Here is a 27,722-nt window from a genome sequence, read left to right on the forward strand (position 1 = left end):
AATGTCAACACCACATGAACTGTGACAATGACTGAGTCTTCAAATATCATTCCAGTGAAAGTCCTGGCCCGTTCACAACTATGAACAAACTTCTGTAACAATCAATTTCTAAGAAACAGAACAGGCTGTGAAGCAGGATTTCCTTTCTATGGGAAGAAATCTGGTTTCAATCCAAATCGCATTGAAAGACATTCTCAAAACTTCTTACTAACCAGAAATTCTGAGTTACATACAGAGGTGCTAAAACAGTGCAGCTGAAACGTCTTCAGTGTTCATACATGAAAATTATGTTCTCTGTAGTAACAAAGATGTGACTGTCACTGACCCGCTGTGGGAACTCCAGGCATCTGCGGTTCCCGGGAGTCTACTCTTAGACTGTCCCTGTGCTACCGGGACCAGAGTCGCAGCTCCTCCATCGGGAGCCTGACAGCTCTGTGAGCCATGAGAGCAGGGCTTGCAGGCTCCCTGCTCCAGACCCAAGAGACGAGTCTCCTACAGAGCAGGCCCTACATGAGTTTTCAAAGACTCTCAGTCCCAGATCCACGTGACCGGGAATTCTGGCTTTGGAGGTCTGGTATGTTTGAAAGCCTTCTCTGGAACTAACACCACTGGCAGCTGATCTGCCTGCAAGACCATCCTAGCCTTGGGGACTTGGAGCATTTCGGGTTCTTGGCTAGCAAACAAAACCTTAGAGCAGTATTTCCTGGAGTTGGACTACTTGTGACGGTAAGGTTCATTGCTCAGGTCATTAAATAACTCCTGAAGGACTGAACACAAAGAACTTGGAATGTGCTTAGTGATAGGGAGACATAAAACCAGGAGGCTATGCCACCATTAGGGACTCTCTGTTTGCAGGATCCCTATTTCCGGGGCAGATATTACATAAAATCCCTAACTACAGAGCACGCAAAGGTTTTGAGAAGTCTTCCTTTTAAATCATGAAGGACACTCCCCATTAAAGTAATGGACTCCTCTTTAAACAGACTGTGCAAGAGTGTGCTGAACTTTTTCTCCACAAATTACAAACATTTTGCAGGAAAAGTAGTGGAATGTTGTCTGGTCCAGAAGAGGTCCTCCAAACACAAATCTGACAGCCCTTGAGATCTTTTCAAGACTGACCGATACAGACTGGTTTTAATAAACAAATTCACTTCCACTTTTGAAGCTTTTTAAGAATTGTCTTGAAAATCATTCCAAGTGCAGTAATAATCATTCTAGAGTTGACAACTATCTAAATTGTGTCCACAGGTTCACATCTGTACTGAAGCTTAACTTCTAGCATAGCTGAGGAATGGTTTTACTTGGTGGAAGATAAACATCTACTTGATATGGACCTTGCTACCATGTCACCTGTTGTTGGCAAAAGACTGGATATACTGCAACACAATCTGTACGTGGGCTGCCCCTTAGAGCAATTCAGAAATCATTAAGTGTGGAATTCAGTAGTCCACTCACTCTATGTCCCCTGTGCATCAGCTTTCTACTGCTTTCAAACTGAACTTAAGTTATTGGTCTGAGCTGTAACTTTCTAAATGGCTTGTGACTGTCTTAACAGAAAAACTTCATTCATTCTCCCTCATACTGGTGTACTAGTGATCAACACAGGTGCACAAACTAGATTTTTTTTTTATTGGTAAAAGAAAAGGAAGCATTTCGAGCACTTTCCCTGAAAGCCTCTGAGCACTGGCATCTATTGCCAGTCTGAATAGTAAAGGTCCATATACACTGTTCCATGTGCTACTGTGAGGGCTTCAGTGACTAGATGAGAGGGTAGAAGAGCTTTGTGCTCTGCTGGCTGTTTCAACTGTTTTGGATAAGATACGACAGTAAGTCACTATGGTCTAGACAAAAAATAGAGACACTTCGGTGTATTTTCACAATTTCAGAAAAAAATAAGTAAAAAGCTTCTGTGAGTGAAGCACTTTGGTGCAATTCCAAGTACCATTGAGTTAAAAAAAAAAAAAAAAGCGCCACTAAAAATGCAGTTCCCACAAAGCCGAAAGACATGAGGAGAAGCAACCAGGCTGTATACCTGCTGCCTAGCCACATGCCCATTAAGTGATATTCTACAGTTTACAGACATACGTTTAATGACATGGCTACATTGAGCCTATAAATGAACTCCATAAAAAACACTAAAGATTAACTAACTTGTTTATGATAATTATTTTTACAAGTAGAATAAACCCCCTACCTTTCAGGTTCAGCTGGAAACTTTTTCTCAAGAGAGCTATCACCCTCACTGAAAAAATTGCATAGGTGGATTACTCAACTTTTCTTTTCAGTACAGTCACACATTTGTTAGTTTCTACTTCCTCCACCATGTCATGTTTCTGTGACAGCACAAGAAAAGAACTTCCAAAAGAACATGGTCAATAGAAATATTCCCCAAATCTGAAAAAAAGATTTGACCAAGCTGTTTCCTAATTTGGAACTGAAAGAACTATACTTTAAAAAACAAAAAAGTTTTAAAAGCCAGTAAACTGAATCCTACTATATTTACTTGCAAGATAACTCATTTAAACTAAATCTTGTTTCATATACATTAATAAAGACCTTTTTCTTGAAATAATTTGTAAATCATTGAAATCACACTGGTGATTTTAGAGTAAGATGCATATACAACCCAAGGTTAGGAGTAGGACTCCCAAATGTTTTGCAAATTAAAACTAGAATTACCCACATAATCCATATTTTTAAATCAATCAAATAAAAATAGAATCCTCTTATACTCAAGAATATATTTGCATAATGCCTGCACAAAGGTAATTGTATGTTTACATAAAATACATGACAATGTATGCAGGCATTAAAAACTGAAGTATTAATCACGGCATGTTTTAAACACAATTGTATTTTGCCTATATTACAGGTAACCATTTTGATGAAGGCCTATTAACTAATTGAACTGAAATGTATAATACATATACAAATATCTAAGGCAATTTAGAGATCTCTAATTCAGGATATGATTTGACAAAATGAAGCACTCGGTGGCAATACTAGGCCAAGGTGACTTTGCCCCTTATTATTTCCCCTTTTTTACAGGATTTTCTGAAGTGAAATCAGTTTCTAGGAACAAGAACCCAGAAAGGAGAGAGAGTTGATTAAAGCTGATGCTGGCATTGCCACTTACCATCAGTTCAGGGCCTCAGATGTGTAAACTTTTACTCTAATACGCAAGAGTATTTGTCATTGTCTAACACTGTAAGTAGTAACATGGAATACAGCATAAGTCTTCAATAGCATCTTTATGTAGCACATCTTTACAAGGTAAAGATCTATTGAACTGGATCCACTGCAAAAATGTTTTGCTATAATTACATCATAATTATTCACCGCTTCTTTCAGTTTTTATTTACAATGTTTTTAGGTATTACAACATTTATAGGACACAAAGGAAGTTTGAGTCCAAATTTCTGAGTGGCAGAACAGTAGATAGTTCAACAATTCTTTTATTTATGCTTATATAACATTGCAAATTACTTCTGAAGACATTTTAAAATAAATTTATATAACCTTTTGTTTTCATCATGCATTCTAGTTCCAGCTATGTCAGTGCTATTGGTGTTCACATTTTCATTTGCTAGTGATTCCTTTTACTTATTTCAAGTAATCAATGTAATTGCTGCCTTTGGGCATGCCTACTTCTGTATAGTGAAGTATGGTGCAATGATACTCTAACTACCACCATCTCAGCTAGTGCCATCACCAGAAAGGGTCATATTTTGAAGGGTTATTAACTGGGAGTGCCTATATTGTTTTCAAACCAACTACTATAGGAGATTTTGCTGCATCATGAAAACACTCCAGTTAGGGTCTGAATGAGTCAGCAACGAGTTGAGTGTCTCTACACTGCACTACCCCACATAAACCAGACATCTGTAATTTCTTTCTGTCTGAAAGAAACGAACATCTCATCAGTGCTCTCCTGCACTTCCATCGGGACCTTTATGCTTAGACCTTCGATTGTACTGCGACATCTTCCTACACTGCAAATCCTCTTTCAAGTACAATTTTAAAGGAAGAACTGTTAGACATGTTCTAATACAAAAGTTGAAAAATAAATAAATTAAATACAAAGAGCTGAGAGCCTATACTTGAAGATTTTATGGAAGCAAGCCAACACTTGGAAATCGCAGCTTGTGAAACACAATAACGAGAAACATTTGCTATTCTTGATCAAAAAAGTAAAAACAAAATCAGAGAAGGGGTCTTCCCTCCATTCTTCAGCAGGCTGAGCAACATGAAGAAACCCAACCTAAAAAGACATAATGCTAATTTCCTGCTGCTGATACTAATTCAGGGCAGTGCACAGCACTGAAATTACTACATGGGCACTCAAAACCTCTGACTGTCAAAGCAAATATTTATTTTCATCTCCCTGGTCTCTCTGCAACACATGACACTCTTAACTTAGATATACTGCTATCTTGTCTGCGAAAGGTTGGTAGGGCCCTGATGAAATGCACAACAGTTTGAGCTGTTTCTGGAGGGCTACAAACCACAAGTGCTGATGGAAATATCACCTTCAGTATTGTAACAGTTTGGGCTGAGTCAGAGTTAATTTGCTTCATAGTAGCTGGTATAGGGCTATGTTTTGGATTTGTGCTGGAAGCAGTGTTGATAACACAGAGGGATGTTTCAGTTACTGCTGAGCAGCGCTTACCCAGAGCCAAGGGCTTTTCTGCTCCTCACCCCACCCCACCAGCGAGGAGGCTGGGGGGCACAAGGAGTTGGGAGGGGACACAGCGGGGACAGCTGACCCCAACTGACCAGAGGGATATTCCAGACCATATCACATCATGTTCAGCAATAAATGCTGGGATAAAGAGGAGGAAGGGTGTACAGTCGGAGTGATGGTGTTTGTCTTCCCAAGCAACCGTTATGCGTGATGAAGCCCTGCTTTCCTGGAAAGGGCTAAACATCTGCCTGCCTATGGGAAGTAGTGAATGAATTATTTATTTTGCTTTGGTTGTGCACACAGCTTTTGCTTTACTTATTAAACTGTCTTCATCTCAACCCATGAATTTTCTCATTTCTACCCTTCTGATTCTTCTCCCCCATCCCACTGGAGGCGAGTAAGTGAGCAGCAGCGCGGTGCTTAGCTGCTTACCAGGGTTAAACCACAACAACTATTAAACCACACCAGGATCAATATATTCCCTTTTCAACACCTCCAAACAACTACTAAGTGAAGTGCTCCAATGACATGCTGCATCCTGTTATAAATACTCCATTGTGTTTTACAAGAGTTGTTATCAGTGTCAATTAAAAGTTCTCAGGTTTAGAAGAGTTTAGCTTAACATTGAAGTTAAATCCAGCAGTAAGGGAGGATGTCAGACAGATCAAAATAACCTTTTTATCAATCTGCAGGGACAGGACAACTTTCCTTCTTAAAAGGTACACACCCATTAATAACTGCAGCTCTGAATTTAAAATACTGTTGGCTTCCTTGCTAATGCTAATGTCTCAGTTAATAACATCACCAAATAATACTCTGTAAATGTTTTTAGAGAGGACTCTGTTACTGATACCTTTCTCATTTCTCAGATATATTAAATCACCGTGATATACCTGAACATGAACCTTCCACCTGCAGAAAACTTCAGTATTCTAAAGCTGCAGCACATCTCTTCCTCAACAGAGACCAATACAGTAAATCATACCTAGGCCGCTACAGTAAATCAAATCTCTACTATCTACACAGGTCGTCTGTGGAATTGCAAATCAAGTTCAAGATCTTGGCCTTTTCTTCAAGGTCGCACATCCTCGGGCTTAGAATACAACAACAGAAACATACACCACGTAATACAGGCACCACAGAGATCCCCAAACTAGTGCATGCAAAGTGTGCTGGTACACAGAGCATACATGTTCAGTCACTAGCTCAGTCTCTGTAAAAAGATACAGCCATATTAGCATGTCAGTGAGCCTGAGCTAATTACTGCTGCTGCTTCCAGGTTCAGAACTCAGTCGGAGCCTGCAGCTCTACAATGACAGTCGCCAGCTGGGCTTTTTGGGCACTGCAGCAACATGCCCCATGGGAGACTGACATTTGTACTCAGGGGACAGAGCATCCTTAGAGTCTCAGTCAGGTCTGGGGCATCAAAACCCTGTACTCTCTTCTCCCACTCTGTAGGAGGAGGGTCCACCACATCACACCACCAAGTACATGACTCAGTTCTTTTAACCTTGCTTTCCAGAGCTGTCGCAGGAATGTACGTGTTTATCTTTCTAAAGCACTCATCTCCCCAGAACAAATAAAATCTAAACAAAATAGAAAGGAAAAACCCTACCAAAATAGGACACTGTACTGCACATATCTCTGTCTCTCACAGATGATAAGAGTATGTGAAGCTTAGTAATGTTGCTCAGCGTACTACTGAAATTCACTCAGATGCTGCAGTGGCCGTCTGTACCTGTTGTTCTCATGCCATTTTAGTGCCTCTCTCTGCCATTTGACTCATCTAAAGAGAGACTAATTAAAACTAGAAAGGACCACTTTGGGATAAAAATAAGACAACCTGATCTGAGCACGAACTATATAACTATTTACCTGTAAAATTGAGGTCAGTATCTGTACTAGTTAAGGAACTGCACTGAGAATTCTGTACTGATTTTGTCATATTCCTGGGCAAGCTGTATTATCCACATGCTTCAATTCTACAATGTACAACTGAAATACTACATCCTTTTGTTACAGTGTATCAGATGATGATAAATCCCCAAATGCTTGAGTACCTTAGGAAATATTCTAGGCATTAATTAAAAATTAATTTAAAATACATTTACTATTCTGTACAAACCCCTGTTTTAATGCAATGAATTTGTACCAAGAATGTCTTTGTCCTGTTTAACTTCCAAAACTGACCAAACTAAATCACATAATGGTATTCTTATTGCAGAGGAAGATGATCAGCATGGAAAGTTAGTATGTAACATCCATTCTCCAATAGGCATTTTCCACAAAGGCAATACCCACGTTATTTGAAATGATCCAATACGAGAAAAGATGACAGATCCAGGAGAAGACCAACAATAAATCAGTAACAAATTGAACGTACTTACCACACAGTGCTATGCTGACAGCTAGTTGTATAATGACAACAATAATAACGGAGTAGAGTATATACTCCTTTCTCAAGTCCTGAACCAAGTCAGCCTATGAGCAGGAACACTTGGTAAATGAGAAATACTACACAAAGGAACACCCTAACAACAGCGGCTTAGGTATTAATTTGGATGCAGACAAGAATGTTTCTAAAAAGAAAAAAACAAAACAAACAAACAAAAAAAAAACTGAAAAGCTGTCTGTTTTGTAATAAGAATGTTTTCAGTTTTGCATGCATTTTTACTTTACATAGCTAATCATTGTGACACATAATTGCAAAGGAAAATCTTTGAAAACATGAAAATATTTATCTGTTAACTTCATATACGAGTATATAAACTACACAATATTATCTAGTATTATATATTTTGCAATACACCCTATATTCTGCAATATACTCTATACTTGAAGTGGACAGGGTTTAAAAAATTAAATCTTCATTACCTTTAAGCATTGTTCTTCCAGTTGAGCCTCCGAAGATATTTAAAAGACCACTTCTTGCTCCTAATGACGTAGTTGCTTCTAGTAAAGCACCAGTTATATAGTTAGAGAGTGCAGTCCTCTGTAAAGTAGCACGATATTGACAGTGAGCACCTGTTACACATGGTTTTACACAAAAACCATCACCTTTGCATATACAGTCTGTATCAAACGTTGGGAGCTTTCTCAGAAGGTAAGGAAAATATTCAAAAATATCTTCTGCTGCTGCTTCTTCTCTCACTGTATTGAAGATCTGTGGAGAATGCAAAAGCATGAACTGTTAGTTCCTTTGCTTAAGATAATAAACTGAACATCAAAAAATTCCAAACTAGCATGACTTCTTGTCAAGTTCAACAGCCTCTGCAAAAAGGCACTAAATTAAAATACTGCATTTATGCATTAAACCTGAAATATCTATGAATCCAAAACTGATTTGTAAAGATTTTGAGTTGGGTTTCCAAACAGGCTGTTTAAATAAGATCGCATTCTGGCTTTCAACCTACGGTTAAAAACATTCTAATGAAAACCAGTGTTAAGGATCACCATTAGACAAAAAAAATGCCACATCAATACATCTGGTCAACATTTAAAAGAAAGAATATACACAAAACTATTTATAAGACTATTGAATGTTCTGTACTTTCAGTAAAATCTTAGAGATATCAGTAGCAGAAAAACAGGTCTACTCAGGGTTTGCACTTTTCCTTGCTGACTGGGGCGGGTCTTTGCAAACAGAAATGGTTTTAATCACTGTGAGCAATCTTTCAAAATGTTCTGGTGTCACATTCATTGCATTACTTCCAGCCTACACATAGGTCTTCTACCTAATATTGGTTTAGCACTCTTTTTCCAATATTTGTGCTAACACACTAATGAACTTCAGGCTGCAGCATAGCAACTAGGTAATGTTTGCTTATGTAAAAGAGTCTAATTATCAAAGCAAGAATCTGGAAGAAATCTTTTCATTTAGTATACAAGGAGAGACTTGGTTCTTTGCATTCTTGTATGCTGACTCACTGATTAACGTTAATAATTTGTCTCAATGATCTGTGCTTTGTAATTACAAAGTATAAACTACCAAACTAAAAGTTAACATAGGGAAAGGTCATTATAACTGTTACCAGAACAGGTGCTGAGACAATTTTCATGGGGTTGTTCCCCACCAGTCCTTAGATGTGCACAAGAAATAAGCTGATGTCTTAATGACTGTTTTTGTGAGTAATGGCTTGTTTCTTGTTGCCATCCTTCCCCACATATAAACAAAATGCGGCTATCCATCAACATGGCAGAGATCGCATCCAGTCCTATGACGCAAGCACACATGTGCTCAGTCAAATGATAAGAAACTTGTTTGCACAGTCTGTGCGTGCCGCATGTCAGAGGCACCGGCACCCTCACCACAGGACACATACGTGCCTGCCACGTAACCAAGGAGAGAAGTGGCTCCCTGCACGGGGATCTGCACACACATCCACTTCTGCCCTAAGACCTCCATTTACCCTGCCATGTAAGTGAGGAGGGTTCAAATGCCCTGCTCCCACGAGGTGTCTGACCCTCTACGAACAGAAGTTGTGAACAATGATGTAATTCTTTCAGCCAGGTAAAGAAACTGAGAATAGCAGAAGCTTTGATTCAGCTACTAAATTCAAAATTTGGCAAATTTTTACCTCTAATTTATTTTTTGCCATAAACCAGAAAATCAAATACAATGCAATATTTATTAAAGCACATATTTCTTCTCTTAGCTTTAGTTTTTGTATTAACAATTTCTTGGGGAAAACAGTAACATTTTACTCAAAATGTAACAATTTATTAACTAGTAATGTAATTCAATGATTTGAAAAAGAGCACTGACACTTATTAATATTAAAAAAAAAAAAAAGTCTTTCACATGTTGACAAGGACTTTTATAACTCAATTCCATTAGAAATATGGCTTCTGTGATTCATTACACAGTAAAATGCTGCGGTATCTTCTTGTTTCCTCTCCCTGCAAATTTTCCAAAATTTATTTGGTCTCAGGCTTTTAGAAATATTAAGCCTTTACTTAAGCCTCTCTATCTTCTTTTCTTTGGTATACAACAGTTTTATGGACTCTCAGACTCTCAGTAAGAACACTGCTCATCTCCACCTTTATTCAGAAAGAAAATGCACTCTTCAACTGTGCGTTATCCGAATAGGATATATGCATACTTTTTAATCAGGTAAGTGTCTGCAAGGAACAGTGGGGATGTGCTTATGACAAACCCTTCCAAAAGGTATACTGTAAAATAGTGAAGCTGCCTTATGCATGGATTATGAGTGTGTCACATGTAGCAGACATAATTAGTCTTTTTACCTTGTTTAAAAAAATATTTAGTTAATGAAAATAATTTAACTTCCCAAAACTGCAGTTACCTTCCAAAATAGTTTTTTAAATTGTGTTCTGCAACATACAAAGGCCTACACAACTAAAATTTCTTTCAGCTGCCAAAGCAAAGAAACCATTTGTTGACAGAAACAGGCGACAGTGTTTTGCTGGAGAGATTATACATAGAATAATTGTGTTAATCTCTTTTGTATAAAGTAGACTTCAGGGCACTAGCTGTCTCCAAAGACTCTGCGCTTCACATAACATTTTCAAATACTGTTTGTTTTGATGTTAAAGCTCTGAATGTGTTACTTCTGCTGCACACAGATGCATTTACGAAAAAATACAGACTTACAATGTGTATACTTACAAGCCACTGAAAAGAACTGAAACAATCAGAATAGGAACATATCCCTCAGGTAACTGATAGGGAAAAACACCTTTCAGTGAGATTGCACCAGACAATTGGGGGAACTTAACCTTGCCTGGGAGACAAAAAAGTTGATTCCAAGCCAGGGCTTACAGTTCATCCTGGCAGATGTAGTTATATTGACCTATATCACTACCAAAGAATGATTACTGTAATTAACAATGAATGTGAACCAAAAAGAGTAAAATGCAGCACTAAACTGACATCTACCTGTCAAAAAACAATGATTCACAAGGGCGTATCGCTCCTGATTCACTTTTGCCTTCCACATCAGATCAAAGATTTCAGTCACCTGCAGTCTGATGCTGCAGTATCTCACATACTACATATCGAGCAGTAATTCACAAGAAACTGAGGACAGTATCTGGATCTAAAAGCATTGCAATATTAAATGTACTCCAAATTTCTTTTTAAGTAGTGCAAAGTACTGACACTTACAAGGAGTTTAGGGTGAACTTTCTTATCTATACCACTGTAACGAGCACACATGTAAATGGTAAAATTTATATGCAGTTATAGTACCTCAAGATTTACTTTAGACAATAAAAGCACAAATTCTAATTTTTATTATTTTTTTTCCCCCACAATACTTTTAAAATAAGAAATGAGCTGAAACAGGTAACTCCATATACTAATACACCGGTATTCCAATGAACGTATACTATGGTGTTGATAGATTTTTTACTTTCTTCTATTTTTTAAAGAGATTTTAATAGTAAGAAAAATGAAAATAAATATTACTTGCAACATAAAATTTTCCAGAATACTACAGAAGAAAAACATGTCCTCCAACTCAAAAATGAAAATTAGCATTAAAATAAATATTAAATTCAGGCAGATTTCCATCCTTGCAGTTTTATAGCCAAGTCCGTATTTGGAAAATAAATGGAAACAAATAGATTTTTCAACTCTTAATAACATATGCAATAAATCATCAAAACTTTACTTTAAAAAAAACAAACTCAGTTTTGCTTCTAGTAACTTAAAATGGTATCTGCAAGTTAACTTGTTGATAACCTTCAGGCAATAAAACTTTCTTACAGTGACAACAGACATATTTTCTTAAGATATTCTTTAAAAATAACTATAAGAACAAGTAAGTCATGCTGGCCTTGAAACTATTCCGTATTTTTCTTTTATAATCTTTTCTTCTGTTTAATCAGCACTACAATTGCAAAGTGCATTATGTCTTTTTGTCCACGCACACTACTGTAGGTTTACTACATAAAAGTGGCAGAAACCTAAACACCATAGCCATTCTTAGTCCTACAGTTTATGACAGATACTCCCCCAAAACGAAGCTGAAGTTCATGGGTGCTGCTGTACTGGAAATACTGGATATAGCAGTTCGCAAAAATAATCATTCTGATTTGTTATGTAAACTTACATGTATCTCTTCCTTTTCACTGTCATCTTTTATTTGTTTCTCTTTTCATATTTTTTCTGCCTCAGGTATTTAGCTTAGAACTTGGGTGCATATTATCATTTTGCCAAACATCTAGCAGCTGCTTGGCGCATATGAAACCCAGAAATTGGAATTAAGAACAGACCAAAGATTCCTGTTATTAAGAAGTCGGCTTAATTTCTCTAAGTTATTATTATAATAATAAAGAATATGTGTACCCCAAAAGTTCATTGTAAAGAACAGCCATGAAAAATTATGCTTATTGCTACTACACTATAAAAATAACAGAAAACAGGCCCTAATGGGGCTTTAATAATTCACTGCATTGCTTCTGACCAGCACCTGTCCAAAACTCTAAAAACCTCCATCTATATATCCTGAATGATCAAAATGAAACACTGAAATGTAGGAGGTATTATATACACACACACACACACATGCTCGGTTGCTACTATGCATTCCACTCTGATTTCTTGGCTGTTTACCTACAGAGTGTTTTTCTGTTATAGAGGGCTGCCGACAGCCCATGCCCTGTGACACAAGGTTGTTTAGTTGCACATTTTTAAAGCAATTTTAAATGTCTGTAAACCAGAATGGTATATTAACAAGTAATAACTCTCAGGACAGTATGTCTTGAAAATCACTTAAATATCTCCTTTGAAAACACGAAGGTTTTACAGAACATACAAGCCTAAAAGCAATTAATAACATCACAGGAAATGCTGCTCTTTCCAAATTTGTTCTGTTCCCAGAAAAATTTCATTAAAATGAGTAAATTCTGATGGTGATTTTTCATTTTGGCACTGCAGGTTTTTCCAAAGAAAACCCTCATTAATATGGACCAAGCGAAGGTAACCGCAATCTCTTGGAAGTCATGACCAAGGACCGTTCCAATTGCTTTTACATCAGTGTAACTCAAGCATCTATACCATGGAATATGACAGCAGTCTACTATGAAAAAAGCACCTTGGACAGAAAGAAAGGAATATGTAAAGTGAACTTAGGTAGAGGAGAGGGGGGCTGAAAGAGGAAACACACTTATCAGAATGAGAATTTGCTCAGAACAAAAGAATCAGGCATTAATGCACAGTTAGACAATACTTCAGTTTTATGTCTTCCAAAATGGCACTCCAGCATCACACTTCGGAGCATTTATTTAATAAAATTCAAAGAAGAGGTGATGCTGATAGTCACATAATTTTCTGAAGGATCTTGGGGTTTCTCATATTTATCTCATTCAGGTTATGACCACACATGCACTGATTAGCCTGTGACATCTCAAGATCACTGCCAAAGTACAAATGCAGAATAGATTAAGAAATGCTTTTTTGTAAAGATGTTGCCTACCTACAGCCAGCACTTGTCACTGGTCATTTTCTTCCAAGGATGTCGTGGGGTCAGGGCAGGGGTGGCATTAAATAAAAATGAAAGAATATTCTCCTATTACTCCTTACTATTATAACCTTTTGGAAAAACGGTATTATTGTAAAAGTGGAAATAAACAAATTTCCTAATGAGATTTCTATTAATAAATTACTTTTCCCAACATTCTTACTGAAAAACTGTTCATCTTATTAATCTCAAAATACCACCCAATATTATTCTGTTTAAACAAGAGTGAGGCCATAGCCTGAGGGACATTTCTTTTAGCTACAAACACAAAAGCCATTTTGGACATAATTATTTTTAACATTTAGCCCTTGATCTAGTTCACTGTGAGAGAAACAGTCATTTAATTAGTCTCCGAACAATGCTAACTTGCTAATCATTTGATTTTCAAAGATCCTGGAACAAACAACTGTCAACTGGGATCTGCAGAAATGCTGAAAATCAGACCAATCTATGAAAAAAGGTCTGCCACTGATCTGGGATTTAAAGTCAGGTCATGTGAACTCATACAGTTTTCTAAGCCAATACAGAATAATTACAGACCTTGTTTTTAATCTAGCTCATATTTTGAAAATAATTCCTGCTGTGCAAAAATAGAAATGAATCACACTATTTTGTACAGTCAGTTCTCCACATAATTTACAATTATCTAGTCTGAGTAAACATTACAGGTACAAAGACACTTGGACAACGCTCTGAAGGCCAGGTCCGGAAAAGCACTGCAGCTTTCCGACCTAAGCTAGCTCCAAACAAATTACCAGTGTCTCAGCACTGTGTTTGCCAGATATCCCATTTCTGAGAAGGCTCACTTGCTTGTGCATGCTTATTGCTTACAGCTCTACAGAATCTAGTTACAGTGCTTCCTTCATCAACTTCCTCTCTGCGCTCTCATAAAGCTCAGGCATCTCTGCAGAGAAATTCACTACAAAATTTGATTAAGATGACAGCAAGAAATCAGATTCTGAATGGATGGCTGTTTGCAATGTCAAGAGAAAAAAATGCTTTTATTAAAAGAAAACTTTAAAAGCTACAGCAAAAAATGGTTGTACCGTATTTTCTATCACTATTGCTAAAGTCACCCATTAAAATTTTGAAAAATATTTTACTTAAATTGCAAGAAAATGTAGATGAAAGGCATACTTGAAAGAAAAAATATTTAATATTGAACAGCAAGTTAACAAACATCTGTATTCAACTTCATTACAACTCAAACTTCCCCTGCAAAAAGTCAAATCTTTGGCAAAACTACAAACTTATACAAACACTCTTTTTTTTTTTCCTTAACAAATTGATAAATTTACCATATTTTTTTTGACAATTTTACACCATTGGTCTGTTACAGGACAGTTAATCTGTTACAGGATAGAAGCTTCACGTTATTATGCATTAAGTATGGATTCATGTGTTCCAGCTACAAAATTACATTTAAAAAAATCAAAGAAAATAACAGCAGGAGAGACTGGAAGTGACCAAGTGTTGGGTTCAAATGTATATCACTGCAAATGTTCTGCACTCAAAAAGATCAAAGATTGACCATCCCTACATGACACTCACAGATGAAAAAGAAATACGTTTAGTACGTATACTTCTCTGATTTTCAAGAAGGAGGAAATCTTTAATTCATGAACTTTCTAAAACATTAATCTCTTGTAACAACTTCTGGTTACATGTCAATGATGAGAACTGAAATACATTGAACACTGAAGGCATTTTCTGTTATGTCTAGAATAGTGTATATACCTGTCTTTCTATCATGTACTTAAGAGTCTCAAGAAGACAAGCCAAAGCCTCATTCTCAAACAGTTATGCAGGTTGTTCAAAGCTCAAGGATGTTGTTACTGTGTTTGTTAGAGATGATGCTTTTGAACAGCAGAAAGGTCTGCTCTGTCAGGACTATTTCTTAGCTCTGTTCACTGACATGTCTTGTTCATCTTAGCAATGAAATAGGTGAGGCCTTCAGAAACTCTTTCGAGAAATTGGAGCTTTTTTGTAAGTATTTTTCAGTGTTTGGAGTACAAAAGCTAGACATTCAGACTGTTAGAACATTATCTTCTTGGTGGACTCGGAAGCCTGTGACCACATAAGCGCACACCATTCAAGATGAAGTGGATGATGACACATAGTCATCCACAAGCTTTAGTAAATTGTACTGCCACTCAAATTTGTGTGAGATCCACTACGTATCCCAAGATACTCTCTGATTTCTTGTTTGTCATGACACTCTACTGCAGAGTTTCTCCCTAGGTGGCAAATATGGAAACAGCTACCTGGAAACAATGCAGTTTTGCAAGCTGGGGTCAAACTCAAAAATTCCCACAAATCCTTTCCCAGCATCTCATGATCAATCTTTTTTGGCTAACAGGCAACATTCTTCAAGTATTAACAACGATCCCAGATTAAAATAAAATAAAATAAAATAAATAAAATAGTTATATATTATGACGCCCTTCTTCATACTCAACAGGTTTTGGAGATATATTTGAAGTCAGCCTCCAGCTGGCTCTGCAAGCCAACGACTGCCTTGCAAAGCAGAACTGATAGCAGCTTCAGCAATGGCACTTGCCATCTAGCCTGCCTGCAGCTTTATCAACAGGAGAAAAAGAACTGTCATCACCTGAAGAACTTTTGCTGAAACACAGCCATCTGGTGCAGGTTTGCATTTGTGTTCAAGAAATAGCAGTAAAGGACTGTTTTGGCACGGTGTGATGGTCACCATCCACCACAGCATGTCAGGGTGACAAAGAATAGCCTCAGAGATCCGTATGCAGGTAATCTCAGAGCTGCAGTAGCAACTCATCAGCAAGAAAGCTGGAGCTACAAAACCACATTTGCAGTGAAACATATGCAACTGTGCAAAGACTGTTCAGAACATCACGGGTTAGCAGTGTTCTTTACGTCTTAATTTTCTCATATCTTGGCTCTATGTATTTTCACATGGTGCTTAAACAGAGTATCTTGACTGCTGAGACGCTAATTTCATGATGGAAAAATTCCTTAAAATATTCCTAGACTGCTGAAAAGCTGTTTTGTATTTGAAAAAATGCCTAGAAAATAAGAGAATACAATGCCATGGTGCAATCTGAAGCATACCTCATAACGTACCAGGAATACTGTTGTCTTGAGGGGGTGGGGGCAGGGAGAAAACCTTGCTCAAAATACGTGCACAGAGTCATCAATACTGCTACAATTCTGCCCAGTACTTGACAAATGCATTATTTACTCTAGGGTGGTTCAGGCAGATTCAGGGCAGTGTGGTTCACAGGTGTTGTTCGTCTTTTGCCTGGCACACTATAAAGAAGAAAACCACGAACTACTTTAAAAACAAAGGAAATAGAAAGGTTTGTTTACTGCAGCAGCAGACCAGCATGGAAGCATCAGGAGAGACAGAAGGGAAGACTTCTGAGTAAATAGTCGAGGTATAAAGAATTTAACTGTCACTGCATTGAGGATGCTCTGAATGCAGTCAACAGAAGGAGTAGTTAAAAGAGGAAAGAAAGGAAATACAGTAAAATGAAGTAAGGTGGGGGGGGGTTCTGCATTGGGTGCATTTTTCAATGCATTTAACAAGATTGTGATTTTAAAAAAATCTCTGCTTGCATAATTTGCAACTGCAGACAGCGAGTCAAGGCAAACACTGTGTGTTATGCCCTTGCTGTGCAGAAACCGGGGGGGGAGGGGGGGATGCAATGCCAAGATAAAGTCTAGTATATACTATCACTTTCTCCGTACAACAGGAGTAAATCTACCGAGTCAAAATGAAGCTGCCCTCCCCAGGGCATGGTGTGTATGACTGGCAGATGGGGTGCGTGCAGCAGAGTCTGTCCAGTCCCCTTACACATCTGAAGGAAAGAACACATCACAGGAAAGGAGTAATGGTCTTCAAGTACCTCTTCATCATAGAAGTCAAAGCTTGTTCCAGCATACTCACGACAAACTAATTCACTCACGGCTTTTACAAGTGTCTAGTGTTACAGTCACTGTGGGAGGCCCAGATGTTTTCCTTTGCTTTTATGTACATAAGCTTCAGGTTCTAACAATTTAGATAAAACACTGCAGTGACCTGTCCCCTTTGGTCACCCTTCCAGCAATTGTTTTGTCAATATTCTTGTTGCAATGTCTGTTCCCAAAGGCTTTTCAAACTTTCGCTCTCTCTTCAATGATTAAGGAAGATGTGGATCTTTGCAGGGCCAGGACAGAGCACAAGACAGACTACCATGCTAGAGAGCAATAACACTCACTTACTCAACAGCAATTTTTGCTGTGTATCAAATTTCACACAGTAAGTTGTAACTGGGCAACATGGCACAGAGTCGCAGAGGACACACAGGAAAACAGATGAGTTCACCCTGGTAATATGGGGAGTGGTATTGATGGCAGCTGGAAGGTTGCCAAAAGAGTGAACAAGCGCAGATGTGCCCAAATATTAATATTAATTAACTGATGTTCTGTGAACTTTCTACAGCTTCAATTGCAGTTACAGAATGTGCATTACCTCACCAGCCAATATTTCTTATGAATTGCATCCTGTTAAGGATGAGATCATTTCAAGGAACAGAAACTGAATTTAATGAGGGTGAAACCATCTTGCAGAGGCAATCCCTAAATGTAACTCAACATTCTTCAGAAATAATATCAGCCATCCCCATTCAGTTCTGGTATATGACCAATGTCTTGAGTAGGGAAATCTTTTCATTCATGATCATGAGAAAATAATGAAACAGTTTTAAAAAACCAAATACATTTGAGAGTTGGATTTACTTACAACCAGAAATTGTAACAGCAGGCCCAAACTTCTGACAAGTCATCATCTTCACTTTTGATAAAACTTGGTTGCTATTACTAATTTTCCATTTCTGTAAGGTAACAGTACTAATTATTTTTAAAGCCATTACCAAAGGAAAGATGGACTTCACAGATTTGGAAGACAGAGCGAGCAGTGCGATATAAATGGGGCACAGATTTACCACAGCATCTCCAACCCCAGAAAAGCCTGCTTAAAAGAATCATCAGTCCAGTGGAGAAGGAATAGTAAAATAGTCCTTGTTACTTCTCATGGCAGGTAATACACTTTAGATCCGAATTACTAAGAAGAATCATCTTAAGATATAAAACAGAGGCTGACAAAAGACATCAATTAACTGTCATTTGAAAGATTGTTCATAAGTACTTGAAATTTCAATTTGATTAAGGAGAAAATGAAAGGATGACATCAAACACAACAAAGGAGCTCTTCACATCGTGCTCATGTGTTTCACGTGCTCTTCAGCAATGTGAAACAATGCCCTTACCAGTGAGAGACACTTCTGTAATCTTACCCAGAAAGGGCCAAAAATATCACTTTCTGGTCAGCCAGATCAGCTATATATATTTCTCTTGGCACAAAAGTATATGTGAAAAAATATTTTTCTTAATAGTTATTAATTATTTGATTACTAAGTTCTCTTGTAAAATTCTTCAGTTTAAATCATAATTTTCATATTGTTCTAGAACTTCTCAACTTGGTATTCTGAGTTAAATTTCTGTTGACTGTTCTGCTCTTGTCAATTCCTCATGCAGCCAGTATTCTCTTTTTATTTTCTAAATGAGTGCTTATTTACTTCCTCCAAACTTTTATCAACAAATTCACTTACAATCAATATGCTTAGTAACTAAATAAATTAAATATACTCTATTCAAACATCTGTGTTATTTCAACTTTATTCTAAAAATAACTACCTATTCTAAACATAACTACTAAGCTAGTGCATACCTTTATTTATTTACTGAGAAGATGATAGTTTTACTAGTCTGATGTGGGTCATGTCTTTGAACACCTGATCACATGGATTGGAGTTTCTTGAGTCAGCAGCTTTCAAAATTGTCTACTGAGTTTTTAACATAAAAGTATAGGTACCACACCTACTGCTGTTCTAAAATCATATTACTTTTTAAAAATACATTTTCATAATGACTTTTGATACCTCTGATGAAAAACAAAGATATTCCATTCATATAAAACTTCTCAGGTGTGCTATAAAAAGTATTTAAACCAAGAAAAAGACTAGCAGGTTAACTTTTCAATAGAGAAGTTTTACTGTAGCCAAGTACATTATCTAAAATAGACAGTAATTGGGATTCAAACTCCATGTCAGAAAGCAAACTTAAATAATTCAAACAGCTTAGATGTTAGAATATTGAGTGTGCCATGACTGAATAAGTTCAACTTGAGAAATGCACATTTTCATTGTAAATTCCACCTTTTGTTGTACATCTTTAGATCATCAAACTGCAATGGTATGCTACTATTAAAATGGAACTCTAAGCTTTCCAAATGCAAGTAAAAGATAGTAAGAAATACTAACAGAAGCCACTGAAAACTCTATTTAATACATCCTTAAAGGCTTACGTTCTTCAAAGGTAGACACAAATTAATTACTTTAATTAGGTCATTAAAGGTTTCAAACAGGCATTATGTTCATCTTTTCCATTTCTGAAACACTGACAGTGTGACAGGCACATTGCAGACAGGTGAATGCTGAGCATTCAATGCAGAGGAGCCCAACAGCCCCTTTCCCACGTCTCTCTTTTCAACTATTATTCTGTATGTGGAGCGATAGCAAGTCTAGATTTTCTCTAAGAAACAAACAAACAAAAACCCACACACACACCAGATACAGGCAGAAATCTGTATGGTTTTGTACCTCTCTAACAACCATAATCTTCCCGTTGGAGGAAAGGCTTCCACAGAACTCATAGATTTAAAAAGAACTGCATCCCCACACATGTGAACTGATTATTTAAACAACTCTCAAAGATGAGCTTAGTTGCATATTTCTGAACTGCAAATTGACAGCAAGTTTGAGGGGTAACCCACAGTACAGAAAAAACCTTAAGAAATCTCCTGTCAACAAGACCATCTTAAAAAGAAAGAACCAAACAGAAAATCTAAAAATTATGGCTGTTGAAGACCATGTCTCACCAGTCCTTAAACGTTTTGTTTGTTGTCCTCTTTCTACAATCTTATCTATCCGCCAAAGCTAGCCATAAGTACTTCTGTAAAACTCTGGCTTTACCTGTTCTTTTAAAATATTATTTTAATACGTATACTTACATAAATAATTCAGAAAGCACACAGTCTATTCCATTTGTGTGTGTCTGATATTAAAAGTCAAAAGATAATCAACGGTAGGGGTTAAAGTTCACAGCTTTGGCTAATTCAGTTTTTACACAGTGCGATATTGCATGCCTGAGACTAAAGAAACTGCTTAGAATTGCTTATGAAGGTCTCAAGCTTAGAGTAAACGTGCCAAAGCTCAAAGATGAAGTTCATGTAATAAAACTGTCTTCATATTTATACAATCACTATTATTATTTGTATCAAAGAAAGACTCATATTGGGATATTATTGTACTATACATTGTGGGTTTATATTGAAAGGTGGATCCTTCCAAATCTATCAGAAACAGCCTACAGTTTAGAACTACAGTCAGAAACATAAGTATTACATAAATGTAAAGTGCAACAGAACCTTGCTGTATCTCTAAATATTTTCATTTATAACCAATTGTAATTGATATTGTTGTAAAAGATCAGTAGGCATATTACTACAGCTGTAAAATGTATGCATATAACCATGGCATACAGCTAATAAAAGACCAACTTGGAGCATTTTCCTTAGCACAGGAAATCTAGTTCTCATTTTCTAATTTTGTAGACACTGAATCCATGCCTATTTGTTTGCTTGTACTTCAGCTGTTGGGTTCATAGGGTCACATGAATAATTATAAGATTATTTTGGATAGTACTTAGGGGCCAGGAAATTCTCAGAGTTTTCATGACTGAATTGTTTAATAGACTTTTAGGTCAGGCTACAGAACATGATTTCATGGAACAAAATACATTTGTTCTATAAAGAGGCACTTTCCACTTTAAGGGGTTTTTTGGTTACCTAGAAATAGAAAAGGCACTATTCCTTGCCCAAAGTAACAACAATATATTGATACTCTGAACCTAATTTTTAAATGACACATTTAATATTAATTTACTGATAAAAAGCAAGTCTTCATTCATCACTGCTCACAATGAACATTTAAAAACAATCCTTAAAAAAAAAGAAAAAAGGGCTCAAAAAAGGGGCTCTCTTGGGCTATACTGTAAATTCTTAGAAGACAATTTTTGGCTAAAACTAAGCAATCACAATAATCCAGCACGGTACAATGAAGCGATTTTACTGATGTTGTTATCTCGAATCACTAACCTAGGACCTTCAACACTATTCATCTTCCCTAGCCATTAGCTGCTAAGGAAGACCATGGTGTATCTATAGGAAGTAGCTAAAGTTTAGGAAAGTTTAAGATAAGACAACAGCGTGAACAGGTAATACACAATGCAGTGACCTAAAGAAATAATTTCTTCTTTTCCTTTTTTTCAGCTGGTGTGTTCAAATGCTGCTTTAAACTGAATAACTGTCCTGCAGAACACAGTACATTCAATTTTCACATCATATTTTTATGTTATGACACAACTTTGATGATGGATACCTAATACACACTAATAGCCATATTAAGACAACTGTATACTAGAATAAAACTGTATTTACTGAAGTAATTGTTACTGGAAGAGTTTGAGTTTCATTCAAATCTACTAAAAAGATTAAATGATCTTAACACTATGATTACATTAAAATCCATGGGTTTATTTTGCTGTCTCCAAATAGAGTTTTGGAAGCCAATTCCAAGATCTAAACATGGGACAATGACTCATTAATTTTATTTCCAGTTCAGTTCTACTTGTCTGAAATGCACAAAATGGAATCTAATGTTCTGCAGTATTCAAAGGTTCCAATTCCTTCATCACAGTTAAAAGATGTTTTTTAAAGTAAATACGCTAGTTTTAAGAGAGAGAATGAGAGTGAATGAGAAAGAGAGTGACCAAACAAGGGAGTGGGAATGAGACAGCATTAGTTCAGTATTTAAATTGCACTTTTTAATTGTTAATGAAGCAAAGATGATTCTTCAGGACCAGAGTATTTGTTCTCCTTTCTTTTCCCACTGGAGTGGAATGTCACTTGAGGTTTGATTTTCAGAATTTAAGGCATCTGGCTTCAGACCAGAAGAACAAAAATATTTTAAATTAACTTTCCTTATTCTCTGGGGATTGTTACAGACCCGGGGACTACAGCTTAGTCATCCATGAGATTTATTTTGCTTTAGCGTTAGCTTCAACTAAACTTTGTATATACAACAGCTTACTTACCAAAATTCATGGCCACTCTGCTCAGTACAATGATTTTTAAAAATTGGCAATTATATTACACTGAATTACCTGCATAAATGACCTATGTATATGCTTAACCTCTCAAAATGAAGGATAAAACTTAGATTCCTATTATAAGCTTCTCTTTCATACCATCACACCAATTTTGAAAAAACTTTGACTCATTTATCTATAATTACACATGCCCAATTTAGGATTTTTCAAACTTTTTCAAAAGCTTTATCTTAGTAAGAAATAGTGCCCCTCAATAGCTTTGGAAGAGCTGAGTACAGATTTGTTTTGAATTAACTGCACCAAGTTTGCATGTACACAATAAAGTATTCATGTACTTCAGGAAGGAAAATTTGTAGTTGATGTTTCGGTTAACCCCCAAGCAAAAATAGTTGTTTGCTCTCTCATTTTAAATGATTATCCTAGAAGGACAGAAAAACCTTGAAAGTGCTGTATGTTTCCATGAAACTCTAGTAGTAGCATAACATTTTACTGAAGTCTCAAATACTCTAAACTTGACAAGTACACTGTTAAGATCTTTAGAGATCATTTTTGTCACAATAGCATCATTGTGAGAATAAGCAGGAAACCTTTTTTGTTCAAATAGTGCTATGATAAGAACTTGAGGCGGCATCAGGGACAAAAACCAGAAAAAAAGTCCATTATAAAGATTATATCGATCTAATGGATCCTTGCTGTAGTACAGAATAAACAAGCAGAGATAATTTCCAGCCCCTTATTTTCTCAGTAGCATATCAAGGACAATCTATTCCCATGAAAGGTAAAGTTTTCGTATGCCTTTATTAACAGAGGTCTCATCAAACCCCAAAGCTACATAAAATATATAAACCTGTTATAATACAAGCATAGAAAAGGGCAATACTATGGTAAAAAAAAAGTAACTTCCATCTGAGACATGTACTTCTAAAATCTATTTTAAAACTGAGTCTTTATATTCCAAAGTTACTCTACAGAGCTGTACTAATACATTCTTCTACAATGAAACATGCCTATGAAGATTCGTCTATCAAAGACTGTATGAAAACAGAAAGTGAAGCAATGAAGTTTAGCTGCTTATCAAAATTTAAGATTAAAAGTTTGGGCACTAGTTTAGTATTATTAAAATAACTGATACAAAAATGACACCTAAGAGTCACAGCCTGTCTCAAAATTAATAGAGAAATAAGAAGGAGTAAGATGGCAACAAATACTTTTCCATAAACTAAGTTAAGATGGTTTTGATAACTCTGCACCCTCAATATGTACTTGATAAACATGTGACTGTAATTTAACATCTTAGTCTAGTCATTCTTTTTTTTATTCTCCTGACTGGCTACCTGTGTATTTACTTCCTTCACAGGGCATTACTCCTCTGGACTTACTAATACATCAACGAAAGCCCATAGGCACATACATGCTACTTATCAATATGTTATATCTGTATATCCCACAGCTCACCTTTTTTATCACTGTGTGCACACTTTAAAACAGGAATTTTATCTTCCTATGCATTTTTTCGGCTCCTTGGAAAGTCAGTCCCACAGCCTAATGCTGCCAGACATTATCACAGCATACGTGACTTTTAACACTATTCATAATGTATCAACCTTCAGTTACCCTTCGTTTTATCACTTCATAGCAGCACAAAGAAAAAAGTAGATATGTGGGCCCTTTACTGCCTCAAAGTTTTGTCATATTCCCAGCCTATTTGCTTTTAATATAGTAAAGCTACAACACTAAACTATGAAAGCATCAGAGAGGTAAATCTCCTCCCGCTACGTAAGTGAAAATAAGTTGATACAGAGTTTTTTTTCATTAAGAATAACCATCACAACTTACTCTTACTAATAATCAGAGCTCACAAACAAAAAAAGAACATTATTATGTTATTTTTACAAGTAGGTACTTGGATTCCTCATTAACCAACCTACACAATAAAGTGCTTGGGCCAAGTCAAAAGCACAGTTCATAGCTTAAATTCCTGAAACACAGTACTTTACTGGAAGACTATTCCAGTACACTTGAACATTACATAATTTTCAATTTTTTTTTTTACTATTTAAAAGTACAACATATGTTCGAGAAAAGGAAACAATTCTCTCACTATCGTCAACTAGTGTGTAGTGAGCTGCTTGTAATTTTCGTTTCATGTGCATATGATGGGAGAGTAAGACAACACAGTACTTTTAGTATTTACAAAACATACATAATCATCAAATATCATCCTGATTATATTTCTACTGAACATTTTTCTGTGATTACACTGGGTGAAGTGATAGGTACAGAATTTGCTTTCATTCATAATGAATATTCGAAAAACCAAATCTTATATACTCACTTTATGATTTCAATATACTTTACTAAAAAACAGCAAGCAAGCATTTTCTATAAATTCTTGCTGCACATGCAATGTTTCTTCATCAGTTTACAGTAACAGTGAGGTATTCATTGGGGGCTTTAATGCCGACTTCATTAACTGTGTCTAAGTATTTTATCAAAACAACAGGGTAAGAAAAATAAAAGCCTGTAATTATATTACTTTATTTATAAAGTTAGAACCCAATATTAAGCAAACAAGTAGAAAGAAGTTCATCCAAGTTTTATAACTTTAAGCACTAAAATCCTGTAAGTGGCTTTACAATCAATTAAACACAATGAGCTAGTAAACATTCACATGCAGTAAGCCCAATTTAAATAAAAATGAAACAATACAGACTTTTAGAAATTACTAATTGTTTACATCCGCAGGGTAAGTACTGACTGAAAAAGCAGCATGTTCCAGTAAGAAATATCCTGCTTAATATACCAAGAATATCTTTTTCTGCAGCACTACATTCTTCTTTCTGAAGAAGGAAAGCCTTCCTGTTATTCCTGCAGCAAGAAAAACTTTTTTTATATTTCATAGTATATGAACCATACCTTTTCCCCTTGTGTTTCACCATATCCATATCCGTATCATATCAACTGGTAGGAAAAATGTCAAAATTGTATAGAAATTGAAACAAGCAGACACAAGCAAAAACTGCAAGTTAGCTTTCAGCAATACAAGATGACAGTCTGTCCTCGTCTACAGGGACTGCCTAAGAGCCTGGAGAGAAAAGTAGTACATTGCCAAATCTTAATCCCATCGCTGCATTTCACATGGTGCTGCATCACCTCTGCAGCTGCTACAAGTCTACTCTTCCAACAGTCAGTGGAAATCTGTTCATTGTAAAAACTCCATAAGCATTTTAGTTTCACCACAAACACACAGATAATAAAATCTGAAATATTTAATATTTAATTTTGCTGACATACTGGAGTCTGTGTTTACATTACTGCAAATGAAATGATGCAATGCTAAATTTATCTGAAAGCACTGCCTTAGTCTCCTGGTGTTGTATGAATTTATAGAAAAAAAAATTTTACAATGTTAGCAATTAACTAATTTCTAAAATGTATTTATAAATACAGAAAATAATGTCACTGGCATGATGTAAACTCATTGTAAGTGTAAGTAAAATAATTCTTCCCACATTAGATTTCTCATCTCTAAGCTACAAATACAATCATATTATTGCAGAAAATATACAGATTAATAGGAATAAAAACTGTGAGCCAAATTATACAAACACAAGATTATTTCTAATTAGTGTCCTCTTGAAACAGCGCCCAAGCATACTGCTGAGGTTGCTGCACACTGCTCTGCTGTAATGCTGGAGATGTCCTTTTCTATCAAACCACCATATTTCTTCACAAGGGGGCACAATTTATAAAAGAAAGGCCTGTTTCACAAGTAATTTTTGCAAACCTAAAAATTCCAAGGGTGACTGTATGCTACTTGAAGAGGGTCGCAGAGGAACACGAAGTGGATGGAAGAGAATTTTTCCTACTGCAGGAACTGAAATAAGCAGCCTTACAAATCCATTTTCTTTTAAATAAAGTATAGATGAAGGAGCCAACATGGAAGTACTACAACACGCTGGGTATTTTGTGCCTGCATGGCCTTACACTCCTCAGGAAGACTCCTTAAAGAGGGTCATACTTCAAATAAACTTGCATAAATCCGTATCTGGTAACCTGGGTAACTTTATCTCAGAAGTGGGCCTTATTACTATTTAGTTTACCCTCAAATACTGCTCTTGAATAACTTCATCTGTGGACAGACACTGATTGAAAAGCAATGATAGGCAAGAATTACAAGTCATGGAAGAAAAAAAAATAATTATGTGATAAAGGTAGTGATGACAAAGGTAAAAGTAGAAAAGCCACTGAGTAGCAGAAACTTCTGTAAAGGTGACAGTTCCATAACTTCTGAAAACATACTTTAAATAACATGACTCACCCCTTACTGTCTTTAAAATACCTTCCCTTACAGTTATGGAAAAACTAACACAGAAGAAAAAAACTATGGAAAGATATGCTGTAGTTGCATGCTAGAGTGTCAGGAAAGTAAACAACATGCAAAACATCCAACTATCAGTAAAAGCTGATAGCCTCCTTCAGTGTCCTCTTACAATAATTAACAGCAACAAATACAGGAAAAGGATATATGGCAGAGACTGTTGTTCATGACTTCTATGTACAGAAAAAGATACAATGATTTCTGAAAAAACTGTAATAAATGTTTTAATATTATTGCATTAATATTACTTATCAGGACTATCATTATCAAATATACCATCATCTAGCAACTAATGTAAAAATAGCAGGAAATAACTCAGTTCTATAAAAAAAATTTACAAAAATTCACAAAATCTTGTCATTAAACACTCCAAAGATCAGTACATTTCAGACATTTTAAGTAATGTAGGCTCTGGCTTTACAATACAGTTTTCTCACTGTTCCAGAAATGAAGCAAAGACAATTTCACATGCATGTATTTTTTGAGTAAGACCTACTGGAATAGATTGTATCTATTTTTCTACAGAACATTTACTTTTACTAAAAATAATGAAATGTAATACAACTGCCACCTGTGGAGAACTGTTCTTTAGAGAAAATAATTTGTTTATCTCTAATCAATGATTTTCTGGTATTGCCTTGACATTACAACACCTGCTTTGGTACCCAAAATTCCCTAATACCAATTTGTGATTTATTTCTTCAAGTGCTGGAAGCCTGAAAAAATTTCTTACCTGTTACTGTCAGGGAAAATGTACTTTTGCTTGACAAGGCATGACTACCGGATATTCTAAAATTTGGCTCTTTTTTTCCTGTACAGATCTGTGTCTAGAAGACAACCCCTTTTCATGGTATCAATACTGACAGAAGTCTTTACATGGAATTCCCAAGTATGAAAAGACAGGGTAAACACCTCTTCCACATAC

The 27,722-nt window shown here is 36.2% G+C and overlaps 1 protein-coding gene across 4 annotated transcripts in view; it reads right to left on the reverse strand.

Annotated features, from left to right (window-relative positions):
- Positions 1-27,722, reverse strand: part of PLCE1 (phospholipase C epsilon 1) — a 165,165-nt gene that overhangs the window by 87,568 nt on the left and 49,875 nt on the right. For all 4 annotated transcript variants that reach the window (XM_049809586.1, XM_049809585.1, XM_049809584.1 and 1 more), the window contains exon 3: positions 7,559-7,847. In XM_049809586.1, the coding sequence (XP_049665543.1) occupies positions 7,559-7,847 (289 nt within the window). The remainder of the gene's footprint in view (positions 1-7,558; positions 7,848-27,722) is intronic.

This window comes from Accipiter gentilis, chromosome 9 (assembly GCF_929443795.1).
Source record: "Accipiter gentilis chromosome 9, bAccGen1.1, whole genome shotgun sequence".
Taxonomy (NCBI): domain Eukaryota; kingdom Metazoa; phylum Chordata; class Aves; order Accipitriformes; family Accipitridae; genus Astur; species Astur gentilis.